Genomic DNA, 15,300 nt, shown 5'->3' with positions numbered 1-15,300 from the left:
GTAGCTCTACAAAAAAGGATATGGAAAAATTGGAAATCGTTTCCATGAACATTGATCACGGAATTTTTGATCAAATTCAAATTTGGAATGGGCCAATTTAGGATTTTTCTCGCATTACCTTTTTTCTTTTTCTTTTTGTTGGAGAATTTATTTACACTAACCTAATAGAAATTATTTATTTAACATTTATTATTTTTGCACCCAATCAAATGTCGTCACTTGTCGTGAGCCTTCTCACTAATAGACACTTTTGTTTAATATATAGTATAGATTGTAGCAGTGAAAATGAGAAAATGAACTAAAAACAAAATCCAAGAAATGCCAAAGTGGAAATCAAGAAATGACAGCTGATTTGCCGTAGCCCTTTCTATAGAATTTCATTTTCTTGTAAAGCCATCGTTTAGCATAAACACCATTATTTTGGAAGCGACATTGTTTAGATCCCCATAAAAATTGACCATGCGAAAATTCTTGATGAATAGTCCTCATCAGAGAACACTTTCCAAAAAGTATATCCAAAAACTTCATTGTTTAATACAATACAATTGCTTACAGGAAACATTAAAAAAAAAACACTTACGAAAAATTATTCCCAACCTCCGCCCCATGGATGGATGCAAGATTTTACTTCTAGAGAGGCAAATCCATGTATGGTAATCAATTCTTGGAGCAACAAACCTATTTGATGTGAATATGTTTTTTTTTTTTTTTGATAAGTAATAATGTCAATATGTTTGTCGCTACCAAAAAAAACTTCTATGCAACAGCGATGTCACATCACCTTCCACCCGTGATATCTGATATCACATTGCACAGTCACACTAGCAAATGGATACGCAGGGAAAAAAAACAGTAGGATTTTGCTCCAAAATATGCTAAGTTCGTATCCATCTCTTGCATTTATGAAGTTCAAGTGTGTAATATGAAAACATTTCTTTTGGTTGAATGAAAAAACTACAAGTACGTAATATGAGAAAAAACCTCTTCATATAAAGCCTATTTTGTGAAGCTGTATCGCACAGAAGAAACGATTGAATCATTTAGTTGTATCAGCAACCTCTCAATCCTTCTCTTCATTTCCGTTGTTACAACATCCTAACATACTTCTATGGCAGTGGCATAGAAAAGGGAAGAGCTGCTAAATGTTTCACCGGGGCCAGGGTTATCTCGTTGGATACTAAAAAATCGAAAGGCAAACCCAAGTGGCAGTAGCTGCAGTAGAACTTCCTAAATAGTACGGAGTACAGTTTAATGAATCCTGAGAAGAAATGAAAGCATTCATCGACATCTGACGACAGTTCCAAACCCTGTAACACATCGTGCATAATTCAAACTTTTTGCAAACAATTGTGATCCAAAGTAAGGTTTTTTGACAAAATATGGATGGGTGATCCGAGTGCAGAATCAGGCACGATCTCCTTTGTAATCGAAAACTAGGAGAAGTTAACGATGAAGAGTCCATTTCATTTTTATGAAAATGTACAAAATTTTTTGAGGCAATAGCAGAGATGGAAATAAATAGAGAAGGCATGAAAATAAAAATCATCAGAATGCGGCAACAGACCATCTCTCCAAAAAAAAATTGAAGACAGTAGCAGCTCCGCCTAAGTGCAAATATAAGCCCAAAGAGATGCAGACCTCATAATGATCTTTAAACATAAGATTTCTTCTTCTGATCATGAGCTCCATCCTCGCCAAATCTAACAAAAATAAGTAAATAAACCTCAAATCAGTACTTATTCTTACCATGATGAAGAACAGAAAATTATGGAACTAGTTATAGCTAACTTTAGAACAAAAGTCCCAAAAAAAAAATCGTACTTATAAAAAAAAAAAAAAAAGAGTCCAAATTTGCTTACTCACAAACAACTGTTTGCCAATCAATAATATCCCAATATCCAATTTAAGCAAAGTAAATAGAAACCTCTCTAAATATGCATTTCTGAATTTTGTCTCAAATGACAGAAGTACGAAGGAAAATAGACACTATGGAAAACGTACAACCTGGCATTTCTCAAATGACAGAAAATAGCAATAACAAGAAACTCAACAAAGAACCAATTATACTCCCTAATCCCTACTCCCCATTTTCTTTTAACCATATGGGAAATGACTAATGCTTTTTGAAAAGGAAATCTGATTATTTTAAAACGCACAAACATCAAAGTGTTCAGACCTCGGTAACCGAACACCTTGAAAAGGGTAATATACCGAAAGCATAAGACCAAGTTCCGTGTATTCTCAAAATAGACAATCAAGAGTTCCCAAGACGGGGTAGTGGGACAGAAAAAAAGCGATAGAGGAACTAAGTTCAAAGCAACAGCCTTGCTGGTTTTACCAGCAACGTACACATTGCGACTTTTTTCCACCACTCAGTCAAGGAAAACGTGGTTTCCCAACGAAATCAGAAATTGAACAGTGATGACACAACATTCCCCATATTTTCAATACAAATGCTAATGAGCCGCAGGTAAACTGTTGTTACTGTTCCATGTGAGAAATTCTTTAACAGTCTTGAAAATATGGGACGCACAAGTAGATGCACCAGATAGGTGTCCTCTTGTGTCCATGATGATACGGACATGGATACACAAACCCGCAAGGAGCGTATATGCTTCCTAACTCATAACTTTTCTCTTTTTTGATGAAAAGTGGTCTAATGTGTGGTGCAACGATGTTAGCTAGTTCATCTCATGAAAACAAAAGCATCAGAGATATATATTGGGAATTACAATTCGGCTTGCTAATGTCCACACACATACGCAGACCCGCTAGAAGCAGATGTGCTTCCTCCCTCACATGTACGATCCTTTTCTTTATGGAAGGTGCTCTCACGTATGTTGCTACTTTTGTAACTAACTCATCTACTAAATCCAAAAAGCTTTTCAGAAAACTCAGCAAGACTGTTACACCAAACACATGTCAAACCTTGCCAGTACTTTAGTTCTAACCCGTCAAATTTTATAGTAACTTACATTTCTGCTAGTCTCTTTCTTTGATCTGTGCCAACATAAGCCCTCAACTCTTCAATGTCCATAGTGCTGAAAGTGTCACTGAGTTTAGAATTTAGGAAATTGCATCCATCTAAAAAACTGGAAGATTCAGCCAAGCCTGGAATGACTGAGACGTCCTTAAGTTGTCCTTTTAGATGCTCCATCAGAATGAAACCTGTCATAGGTAAGATTTTAAACAATAAAATGCAAAATAAGTTTGAATGAGTCATAAGTGTAGCAGACAATAATAAGTAGATGGCCATAAAAGCTACAGGAGAATTCGAATCCTAATCTCTTCATATTTGGCAGAAGCAAATGCCAATTACTACCTAAAGCTGTCCAAGTAAGAAGCGCAGGGTCAACAAAACCATCACTAAGAAATTCCTTGCTCATTTACTTATGAATTTGTCGACAGAAGTACATCATGGACAGAGGGAACTTGCCAAGAGCACTGCAGCTTATTCATATTTTCGGGTGATCAACTAGCACTAACCTCTTTTGCTTATCAGCTCTTCTAACTTCAATGTTATCTGGTTTCATGCCTAAAGTACGACTAGAGCAACTTTAAGATCCTAATTTGTTCCTATTTTTCACTTACAGCAATCTCCATTCATCATCATGCGGTAACAGTTGAATGACTTAAAGAGGTGCTTTTTTAAGCCCATATGTTATCTAGAACAAACAATACAGTGGCACATTAAATTCCATACAGTTTCCGTATACAGCTTGGAAATGCATGGCCGTGTAGACAACTAATCCAGTTGTGCATCTTTCTTCCTAGGATATCCTGACTTGGGAGCGAGATCCTAAGGACATATTGACTTGGGAGCACATGAGCAAGGTTCCGGGGTAAAGTCGTTACCCCAATAGGAGTACCTAGCAACTAAGCATCACACATTACTAAAATCATTTCATAGTATTCCCAGGACATTTTTGAAGTGAAATCTAAGTGGGTAGAGACATAACATGAGAGTTCATAAAAGAGAAATTATACTTTACGCCGGAGCAGGGCGCGTCAGTCGCCCATGATGGCGAGAGCTCTAAATTCCTAATTGTTGCAAATATTCTGAACCACAGAATACCAGTTTATGAAATACTAACAGTTTATGAAATAACTTCAAGAAATCAACGTAGTTAATGTGAAACAGTATCTTTGTCAATACATATCAACAGGCGACAACTAACCGCAGGGGAGGTGGGATTAAAAAGTTAAAAATCAAAATGAAAAAGAACTTTAGTACTAACTGAGCCATACAAAACTTCACACCACTTCCAGAGACAAACAAGCATGGTCAGATAATTCATGCTCATGAATCATAACATAGAACACGATAAAACAAAAAAAGCTTCAATAAACAAGTTAGAACGGCAATTTTCATAACTGTGGCATAATGTCCTACCTATGAAGATTATTTCAGAAAATATAATTAGTGAAGAAAGGCGTAATGGGTAAAGAACATCAGAAACTATAGACTTGATCACAATATAGTATGAAAAGTATACAAATATCTACCAGCTTTAGGAACAAGGGAGACTATACACTCCTGTCCTTCCACAAAAGAATGGTGTATGAGCACAGTTGAATATACATACCAAGTGCTCGAAGCATCTTCAAATCAAATTTCTTTGCTAGAGAATCATGACCAATTATTTTCGCCCGTCGAACCACCATCTCTTTTAAGCTAATCAACAAGTCCTGACAATTGGAACGATGCATGATGTGAAAACTTTACATACCCAAAACCAACTGGCAGTGAGTGCAGAGATGTTTTCCCATTTCATTACCCAAGTAAGTCCTTCTATTCTCTAAAAGGAAGTACATTGAAAATAATTGAAGAATTCAGATAAAGGAAAGTTTTATTCTTACAATCTCGGATTCAGATAGGGAACAAAGCCAGCGAACATCTTCAATCAGGCAATCACGCAGAAGATCTTCCTTGGCCATGGCCCTTGCAAGAAATTTATTCTGCAATTGAATGAGTCAAAATAATGTAGATTAGCATAAATCCTGCCACTAATAACACGGGAATTCAGTTTTTAATTAATAATTACAATAGGTCCCAAAAACCAGCGCTATTGTATTCAGACCAAAACCATGGAAGACAGTCAAAATTGGTTCCAGATTAAGTACGAATAAGTTTTTTTTTAATCTACAGGAGAGATCATTTACGTCATGTACAAATCACGAAGTACAAACCCGGATACTATATCCATTGTGAAAGTCAACGAGATAACCAAGCACAACAGTTCAACTAATACAAGAAATAAGTCATCACAGAGAAGAAATAAAGGAAAAGCCCATCTAAGGAAAGAACACTCACGTGGAAAGATTCAGACTTTTAACAGATGCAAAAGTCATGGCTAACTGAGCTAACTCCAATTGGTTAAGTAAAAATAAGTTGGAATCAAAAAATAAGTTGATATCAAGAAATTTATGAAACTCACCAATCAATAGGTAGTATCCTGAACACCTCTGTAGTATGGGCTTCTAGGTTGCAAGTAGAGTGGTGTGAAGGGAAATCGTAAACAGTTCGGAGAGAGAGAGAGATCCAGACAAGCGGCGAGCTGTGAGCGGCGAGAGTCGTCGGGTGAAGGGAAGTCGTCAGGGGTGCAATTACCCGCCGTGGCAAATAAAACCCCTTCGGGTTCATCTCCTTCTGAACCGTTCTTTTTAATCCCAAGTACTGCACTTATTTTGCCGGGAAAAAAACCGAAATGGTCCATCCAATTAATTAAGTGGTTGTGTTAACTTGGTATTTGTAATTGCAATTGGCTTGATTTACCCTCTGTATTTTTTATTTTATTTTAATTTGGTCCAATTACTAATTGTCATTAGCCTTTTTAACACTAAAATTGAATGGGCCACTTTTTTTGGATTAAAACACTAATTCTCTCATACCCCTCTTGCCCTAATATACATTTGAATCAAAACACAGCTTATTCTTTCATTCTCCATTCATAATGAGGCACTTGAGAAGAAAATCGAAGAAGACCAAAGCCATGAATCCACTGTGGGTTGAATGCGCATGTAAGAACATCCAACAGTGAAGTGAATCCTGGGAGGAGGTACATTGCATGCCCTAAATACGGTGTAAGCCCCAATTTCTCTCATAATCCTGTTACTTTGGATAGGTGAATGCGTAGTTATTGAATCCATCTAATGTTTGCAGGCACAAAAAATGTTGTGCAAGTTTTTTATTTGGCTTGATCCCCCATCTGTGATTCCTGAGTTGATGAGGACAAATGTAATGCTGGAGAATGAGCTCAGAGTCAAGAACTGGAGGGAGACGAAGTTGGTGTTGGCATTGGCTGCTTCATGGTTGTTCTTTGCATGGTGGGCTTTCACAAGTGAAGGAAAGGGAGATGCAACCTCCAAGCAAATGAAAATGCAGAAGGGAAAAAAAATGGCAGTGTGGGAAAATTTAGTTTATTAGTAGATGTTGGGATGCTAATGTAGTTTGTAATGATGTTGCATGTACTGTATGTTTTACCTAATGTTTACCACTAGTATTAATTTTGGATTTTGGTAATGAGCAAAATTTGGTTATAGTTTTTTGCAAAAAATTGCCCTCCAATTTAGCATTTTCATGATCAAGCATGAGGTAGGCATGTTTCGGTCGAATCTACAGCAAGCCATATCTAGTTCTTTCATCTCTTGAAGTTAACCAAGGTGTTGGATGTTCTTCTCCCTCCAAAATCGTCTGCTTCAAAATGAGAGGACCAAATCGAGCGGGAAACAAATTAGGGCAACAGGAGAATGAGAGAATTACTATTTTAACCCTAGAAAAGGGGCCCATTCGATTTTGGCATTAAAAAGGCTAACGGCAGTTAGCAATTGGATCAAGTTGGAACAAAATGGAAAGTACAAAGTGTAAATCGAGCCAATTATAACTGCAGGGACTAAGTTGACACAAACATTTAACTATAAGGACCATTTCGGTTTTTTCCCCTATTTTGCATTTGCTCTAAATTAAGAGGAGTGATTTTGCCACTCCCTTTTTGTTAATGTTACCCCTTTTGTATCTTTATTTGTTTTGTGAGGGAAGGGAAGTGACATTAAAAAAAAAGGGAGTGGCAAAATCAATTCCCTAAATTAATTTGTTTTAGGATGCTCCACTAATTACTTATTTTTTAAATTAAAGGTGATGTATTGTGAGAAAATGACCTGTCTCGCAAAGCAAAAAGTTAGTACTTAAAAAATACAAGAATCTTAGTGGAACAAGGGCTAAAAAATAGTCGGTATTATTTACATCTTGTGTTTAGGCTTTTCGTTATAAATTTTTTACGCAATATAAAAATATGGATCAAAATGGAAAAAGTTTAGGTAAGACGATACTAAAGATAATAAAAACAACTATTTAAAATCTTTTTGTCTTATTGGAGTGTTGTGTTTTTTTTTACTTTGCTCTTAGTTTTTTTTTACTTTTTAAGACCTCTTCTACCAAGACCATGATTAATCCAAAAAAATAGAACGTAGATTTCACAGAAAGTAAAAAAAAGGCAAACAGAGTCGCATGAAAAAAGGAGGTTAAGAGTTCAACTCTTCTTCCAATGTGTTAATCTAAGTATATTCTAATAATGCTAACTTTCCCTAATCACCAAAAAAAGAGAGAGCAAAAAAAAAAAAAAAATAGTCCAAATGGTAAAAGCTTTATACTTATGAATTAAAAAAAACTTTTCCAAAGATAATTTTTCTCTAATTTTCTCTCATAAATATAGAATTACATAGAACTTATAAAAAATACTTTCAAAGAATATTCAAAATTAGAATACATAACTTAAAAAAAGTTAATATTTTTAAAAACAAATCTTTGAAAATGGTAGAAATACTAAAACAAGAAAAATCACTTTTACAATTTGCATGAGACCAAACAGGAGAATAAGCAAAATATAACTTAATTTGGAAACAATTTACTATAGATAAGATTAAGTCAAACCTATCATATTTTGACTTAACTCTTTAAACTTATTTTGGCATGTTTTAAACTTTTTTTTTGAACTAACTTTGTAAGAATTTAAACTTTTTCAATGCATCTTGATGAGATGATTTGGTAAACTAAAAATACACAATAAAGTAATTTTGTAAAATTCACTAAAAAGTAAAAGTAAATAGTAACAATTTTCTTTATGTGTGCACCCGCAGTCTACCAAGTTCTAAAGGAGGATTTCTCCCATCAACGGGAGAGTCTCTACAGATTATAAAGATGCCATTTTTGAGGAGAGATTTGAGGGTTGAACTCTACTTGTTTGTTTGTATTAAGGAGTTAACATTGGTCTTTCAAAATTAGTCAAGGTGTGTATAAGCTGATCCGGAACACTTGAGTTATCAAAAAGAGAGAGTTAACATCCTACTGCTTGACAACGAAAACAAAATAGAGGATAGGTCAATTTTGAACTTTTTTTTTTTTTTTTACCAATTCGGGTTAAACCCTAAGTCAACTTTAACCTCACTTTGGGTTATTTTCTTTCCCTTCTCAACTTTTTCAATTCCGACTCCAGTTTCAACCTTTGCAATGCGTCTCAATGAGATGAATCGAAAAAAACATATACTAATATGGATTAGTTTTGAAGACAAGGAAGGAAGCCCAAAGCACACAAGACTTTCCGTTTATGGTGGCGTCCGAGTAAGGCATTCAGTACACAACCTTATCCCACATTTTCTTAAACTTGATTCCCATTCTCAAACTTGTGCCTGCCACAATGCTGGTAATGGGAGTACATAACCACCTACTTCATCCTGGTTCGCATTTTTCAAGTTAAGTTTAACCTCAAAATACATCTTTTCATTCTTCAGTGATGCATATTTGATTATTAAACCCAAATCTCATCAAATAAATCATCATTTGTGTACCCAATTCTTGGAGGAAAAATATTTGATCAACTGCATCTATACCTCCATGAAAGAAGATAAAGAAGAAGAAGAAGAAAATGTATGTCCATTGAACTTGTCAGATAAATGGGGAATAAACAAGATGATTTTACTGCACAGGGTAACTGAATCCTTTGCAATACTCACAAAACGAGATATGTGTAAAGGGCAAGTGTTACACTATATGCACCATTCAAGGCCTCTGCATCTAACAAACTGAGGTCAAAGTATGTCCAAGACGACGCTTGTATGATTCAGATGAGATATATACCCTACAAAACTTACCATCGTACAACATTTGTATGATCAAGATTTCTATTCGTACAGACCAAAGGGGCAAAAAAACCTTGAGAAGAGGAAGGAGCTGATTTATAGAGGATTCTTGAGTGATGAAGTTTGTCATGGTGCTATTCCACAACTTGGGTTGGCCACAGGCGCTTCCAAACTGAGATCTCCTCCTCGCGGTAAAGCTTCCTGATTCCTCCATAAAATCCATCTGCTGCATTGCCTATTTCTCTATGGTCCTTTCTATTTATTGTTGTCTGTCTCCATCTTGATCCTGGGGTGTACTGCTTGAACTCTAGTACTACGGTGTCTGTAAGCATGAGCATATTTTGAGCTTTAGATCTAAGAAAAAATATAACTAATGCTCATTAAAAATGCAAAATTGTTTCACAGGGAAGCAAAGATTCGTATTAGCATGAAGACATGGTTAACTTTAAAGCACGATAAACCGATCCTATTTCCATTTGGTTTCCCAACCTCCTGATACAAACATAGAACACAGTGAAGAGATCATTTTACTGCCAATTATTCACATCACTTGCAATAAAAGCTTCCGTATTTTAAGAACTAAGCAAATCTGGAGACAACATAGACTGCACTGTGGATCACAAAACCATGTTTCTTCTGGGTTTCTAATTTTCTTCTAGGGACATCTGTAGGAATACCGAATGTTGAATTCATAATCTACGAGTGTAAGCGATGGTCTAAACGGGGAAAGCAAAGGGAAAAGAGAAGAGAAAAAAACAGCTTCAGAAATCTCTTTCATTTTCTTTACCCTCCAGATATCCCATGAAAATCTAAGATCCAAACAAAGCCATAAAAAGTCAACATTTGGGAATCATAAGAGTACTTGACTTAGTCTGGGAATCATAAGCGTGTGGCAACGCACAACTACATGTAGGCTGAGCTGACAATGCCCAAATCTGGGCTAAAACACAATTAACTGAAAGAAAAGGTTGATACCAAGATAAGATGTTTAATTAAGTGGCTTGTGTGGAGTGACACAAGATGTTGCATAAGGCAATACTTCACAAGATCAAATCTCGAGTTGGAGACATGGCCATGTACATGAGAAAATAACACCACCATGTACCCTGTGTCTTAATTGTGCCGGTTGGTAGATGTACACACTTGCATAGGAGAGAGAGAGAGAGAGAGAGAGAGAGATAGATTTGCCTAGATTCTGCACTCAAAGTTATACTAGCCAGTAGCCACTATGGTGAAAGCACATTGTGCACCAACCAGTATTAAGTCCAGGTAAAATTAGCCAATAAAGTAATAACAAAGAATCTAAAATGTCTAAACAAAATGACAACACACAAACAAGGGTGTACTTTACTTTAGCTCGGCCTACAAGCAAAGGTGATCAAATAAGTTTTCAAAAAAAAAAAAAATTCATCAGAGGTGCCTAGTGTTTTGTCGACCTGTTAAGCATTTTCAAGGAAAGCACATTACAAAATCACTACACAGATTGAAAACGACATTAAAAGGCCTGTTTCAAGTGGTTCAAGTTTGCATATCAGCATACAACCTTGTATAGAGCAGAATGATGAAAAAGAATTCAAGTAACCGATTTCATTTGATCAGGACATAAGGCTTAGTTTGGTTCAGTGAACTTGCTTATCACACCATGGTAGCACCATTTTTGGGGCATTCTTTGCTTTCTCTGGTCTATCTCTACCAATACATTTTCCTTTTTCTTGTACTTAAGAATTAGAAGTTGAATCTATGTCCCAAACCAAACAAAAACATCAAAGGGAAAGCGACAACATTGAAAATCAGATGATCTACTCACCGCTATTGTAACATTGGCAATGGGATTTGTTCCCCGTGCATGAATCCAAATGACCAACTACTCCATACCACCAACCTGCAACACAATGACCACAGATTAGTAGTTCAAACGAATGGTTACTATGTCCCGTGAAAATTCTATATAAGCTCTACTTGTTCTTACAAAACAAAAAAACGAATTTCTTAGTGGCAGGGAAATGAGTTTTAGACCAAGCAAATAATTCACAGGTGTGATTACCCAGACAGAAAAATAGTCTTGCTTTTCAGAAGTAGGAATTTAAAGTAGAGACTGCATAGTGCATGACAAAATGGTCCAGAAAACACACCGTAAGGAAATTCCGCATTTCTTCTCCATTGAATCTCGATATGATCGCCAGGTTTCAAATCGTCTAAACAATCGGATACATGAAGAACATGTGCAGGAGTATCAACAGGGGGTCCTCTTAGTCTATCCCACTCTATATTGTCCTCAATTGTCCGTCTTCCGCGCGGTGAGTACCTACAATGCCACAATCCACTTGAAGTTCAATAAAGGGCAATAAACAAGTTTTAAGACTTAACTTCTGTTATCACCATTTAAAATGTCAGGTAAAAAGTTGCACAGTATCTCATTGAAATTAAATCAAAACTCTAAGTCCATGTTTGGTAAATGGATAAAGGAAGGGATCAGAATTAACCAAAAAAGAAAACCATGTAGGATCCACATATAGGTTGTTAAAGGGGACAACCCGCATATGGGAATTGGGAATAGTTAGTCCCACACCATAGAAGGACAAAAATAATCCTCTCCCCATAGCCCATTCTTTATCCCAGCCATTACCAAACATAGTACAAGTAATCATATATTGTATATGAAACTATAATTCTCCCATTATCCTATATATTGTTGCTTATCCCACTAGTAGTTAACCTCAAACAAGCATGTTAGGCTTCTGAAATTGGGTGGACATCTCCTAGGTAAAAATTGAAAATTGCCACTCTTCAAAATTCCATTGGAACACTAAACGTTCTCATAATAAAAACTGCAAATTGGTTATAAACTTATAATTCTAACATAACAACACTTATCAAAAAAATAATAATTCTAACATAACAACCCTTGCAAAATTCCAAAGATTAGAAATTAGATGAATGCCAGCTACTAAAATAGGAGGCAGTTGAGGAAATTTATTTTCTCAACCATAAGTGCAAGCAATCATATGGTCTCACACAAGCCTGGATGGAAGAAAGTTCAACCCTATTAATGTTTGATGGGTCCCCATACCTTGCCTTGAAGTTGTCTGCACTGGAGTCGTAGCTAAGTTCAGCATCATAACAAGAAAGCATAAACCCCACATTCCCATTCTGCATCTCAAAAGAATAAAAGAAATTTAGCTTATTTTTTTTATTTGAACAGAAAAAATTGAAAGAAGCAAGATAATTAGTACATAAATTGAATCTGGTCACTAGGCCTTCTCTGATGCCCTTCCGCTTTAATTTCGGGGCATGGTTTCACAGCAATATATGCACAAAGTGGCTCCTCCTAGAAAGTTTTATCAGTAAAATTGTGGCTCCCATACTCCCATTGTTTAGGGATTACAGGGGTAATGTTGTTGTTGTATTTGAACAACAAAACTGTCATAAGCTTAGAATTTGGTTTCAAGAATCGTTCTTTGACTCATCATTTTCATATGGTTTCATCTCTTAACAGTTAAAATTTCGAGAAACTAAAGAAAATGTTCTAAAGATTTCACAAAATTCATTATCTTTTCCAAAAATTTCTTTTTGAAAAATTGTCAACCAAACAAGTTTGTTATGTAATTTTTACAATTGATTTTGAAAAATGCTAATGGTCCAAAACACAATATGTAGTCAGAACCAAGTACCTCTCTGTTATAGACCTGAGCTGGGAACCAGAATTTGCCAGTCTCCATAGCAAGATACCAACCCATGATCGAATCCATCGGTAAACAACTCCTTCTCCCACTACCGATTCCCAGATTTTCTGATCTTTTCCACGTAAGTGGCCACAGGTTTAAAACATACCCAAAGACTTCTTTCTGCTTTGTGCCATTCAAAAGGGTGGGCCTCTTTCTTGATGCAATGTGCCATTGCCATTCTCTATAAGCAGCATCACCAATTAGCCTACCCCATTTCTGTTTCATGTGTCTCTCCCATAGATGATCACTTGTACACTTTTCTCTCAGAGCAACACAAGCACCTGATAAGTTGCATAACTCGGCCGGCGAAAGCCGTTCAAGAATGCATTCCAAGGCCAATTCAGGCAAATCCAACAGAGAAATCTCCTCAATTTGTTGCACATTTTCTTGTTTTGAACTGATGGGCTCCAGGAAAGGCATAATTGAGGAAACTTGAAAAGAAGTGATTGCAATCATACTCTTTCTGAGGAAATGAGGCAATTCTCTACAAAGCCATGGAATTGATGACAATTTCTTCACCCCTCTATTCAAGACTGGGAGTGTCTTGAGAGAGGACTTGGAAAGTAGGATGAAAGAAAAACAGTATATCATGATGAAAATCATTGGATTAGGATAAATCCAGAAATGGGTTCTTGGTTTAGGACTGAAAAGAAAAGAGGTGTGATCGCAAACAAATAAGGAAATATTGGTTGCAGCTATATACGGAGTATATATAAAGATGCGAAGATGAAACTGAAATGATTTTCTGTCTTTTCTGTTGATCTCTTATAGTGAAAGCAAGAGTTTCATGGACATCAGAAATTCACGGAAATTACAAGTGGTCCTTTTAATGGTTAGTGATTTTCATGAGAGGGACATGTGTAGACACTGCAGCCGACAAGCTTTGATTGTTTGTAGTAAAAAGAGGCTGACAGAACAAAGATCAAAAACACATTTGGTGCTTCTTGTTAAATGCTTTTGGCATCCAAATACAGTGAATTTGCCACCCACCATGAAGAAACGGGAATCACAAGGCCACACAAAGTGGGGGCAGGTGTCAGTTAGAGATTGGAGGGTTACAAAGGAACGGGTTAATATCAAACAATTTTCACCAGATTAAATAAACTGATATGCCCTCCTCAAACAAAATGAGTGGAAATACACAGCAGAATCTGTCAAACTTTTTTTTAACACAGGATGTTCGACTAATTTTGGAACATTTACCTGCCAACTTTTGGTATAACGAATCAATATCTTTGTGGAAATCAAAGACTGAAAAAGAGATACTATCACTATCACGATTCTTGTCAAGAGCACAAGAAAAAGGGAAACTATCTGAGAAACCAATGTGGGTACTGGGTAAAGAAGAGGAAAAGAGAATTAGGACATAAACCAAACAAGTAATAATTGAGTGAAAATTACTAGGTTAAAAAAACAAAAAGAAAAGAAACTAACCTGTACCCATCAAATGCATGGGTGCCAATACATAGACCCGTAGGCCATATCTGAGAATCCACAACCCAATATCTTTGTCCAAATCAAAGACAGGCAAAGAATATCACTGTCACAACTATTCTCTTTGTCGAGAACACAAGAAAAGGGACCAATTATTTGAAAACCCAACAAAGCTCGACTCGGCACGTTAACATCCTAAATAAGGGTAAAGAACCAAAGAAAAAAGAAGCAAGAAAACGAAATTGGAACAGAGGATTGATGAAAGATGGGGATAACTCGAAGTGGGCCCTCACTATTTCATCCAAAATGCTGCAATCCCTGTGGTGAGGGAAAAGAGAGAGAGGAGGGAGTTTATATGTGATTGTTATTAGGGTTTGGGGAATTTAGAGAAATGGTGAAGAAGAAGAAGAAAGGGAGACTTATGGGTGGGTGTCACAGCTCAACAGTGTGGCGTTTAATTCAGAGCTGACACCAGTCTTTGGCCTAACCTCCACCAAACTTTAGCAACTCAATAAAGGGCCACGGCAACTGACCCATGTCAAAATTTTCCTGGCAATTTTTTGATGCACGAGGTAGCGGATTGAGAGTGAGACAGGTCAATGTGATTTACGGTTGGAACTTGGCAGTGTTATTATTAATTACTAATGAACACGTTGCTTTTGCAAACCAAATTAATGAATGAAGTGTGATTTTGTCTGTGTTCAACACGAGAGATCAATATTCTCTCAGATACACTTCCCACTCACGGTTGTTTATTTAAGCTTAATAAAATAATTAGAGATGAAATTCAGGATCGTTTTTTTTTTAATGTTTTATTCATTTCTTATGGTTCTTAATTTTGCGCCAATTTTTAATTTTTAATTTTTTTTACAGATTATTGATTCGTCTTGACGAGAAGAATTCGAGAAATAAGAGAGTAGGAACCAAATTAATTTTTTTGAATAATAGCAAATAAAATTCAAAAAGTCTGTACATTTTGGATTATTTTTGTCTTTAGTGAACTTTT

General features: G+C 36.1%; 2 protein-coding genes across 5 annotated transcripts; both read right to left on the bottom strand.

The window, feature by feature from the left end:
- Positions 1 to 1,443: 1,443 nt before the first annotated feature.
- LOC131322213 (uncharacterized) lies at positions 1,444 to 5,659 on the bottom strand. 2 transcript variants are annotated; one of them, XM_058353456.1, is made up of 5 exons: positions 5,439 to 5,659; positions 4,861 to 4,959; positions 4,587 to 4,689; positions 2,976 to 3,168; positions 1,444 to 1,700 (listed from the first exon to the last, which is right to left on the bottom strand). In XM_058353456.1, exons 2-5 carry the CDS (start codon positions 4,936 to 4,938, stop codon positions 1,652 to 1,654), a joined length of 423 nt encoding a protein of 140 aa, XP_058209439.1. In that variant the 5' UTR covers positions 4,939 to 4,959; positions 5,439 to 5,659; the 3' UTR covers positions 1,444 to 1,651. The 2 variants fall into 2 exon arrangements, with proteins under 2 accessions (XP_058209439.1, XP_058209438.1); XM_058353455.1 differs by lacking the exon at positions 5,439 to 5,659 and adding an exon at positions 5,082 to 5,106.
- A 3,250-nt stretch (positions 5,660 to 8,909) lies between these two features.
- LOC131322212 (F-box protein At2g26850-like) lies at positions 8,910 to 14,796 on the bottom strand. Of its 3 annotated transcripts, none has more exons than XM_058353453.1 (6): positions 14,295 to 14,796; positions 12,807 to 14,174; positions 12,206 to 12,285; positions 11,268 to 11,440; positions 10,943 to 11,017; positions 8,910 to 9,457 (listed from the first exon to the last, which is right to left on the bottom strand). In XM_058353453.1, exons 2-6 carry the CDS (start codon positions 13,461 to 13,463, stop codon positions 9,270 to 9,272), a joined length of 1,173 nt encoding a protein of 390 aa, XP_058209436.1. In that variant the 5' UTR covers positions 13,464 to 14,174; positions 14,295 to 14,796; the 3' UTR covers positions 8,910 to 9,269. The 3 variants fall into 3 exon arrangements, with proteins under 3 accessions (XP_058209436.1, XP_058209435.1, XP_058209437.1); XM_058353452.1 differs by having other exon boundaries at positions 12,807 to 14,063; XM_058353454.1 differs by having other exon boundaries at positions 12,807 to 14,070; positions 14,295 to 14,791.
- Between the last annotated feature and the right edge of the window lie 504 nt (positions 14,797 to 15,300).

Source organism: Rhododendron vialii, chromosome 4a (assembly GCF_030253575.1).
Source record: "Rhododendron vialii isolate Sample 1 chromosome 4a, ASM3025357v1".
Taxonomy (NCBI): Eukaryota; Viridiplantae; Streptophyta; class Magnoliopsida; order Ericales; family Ericaceae; genus Rhododendron; species Rhododendron vialii.
This window is presented reverse-complemented; position numbering and strand designations above follow the sequence as displayed.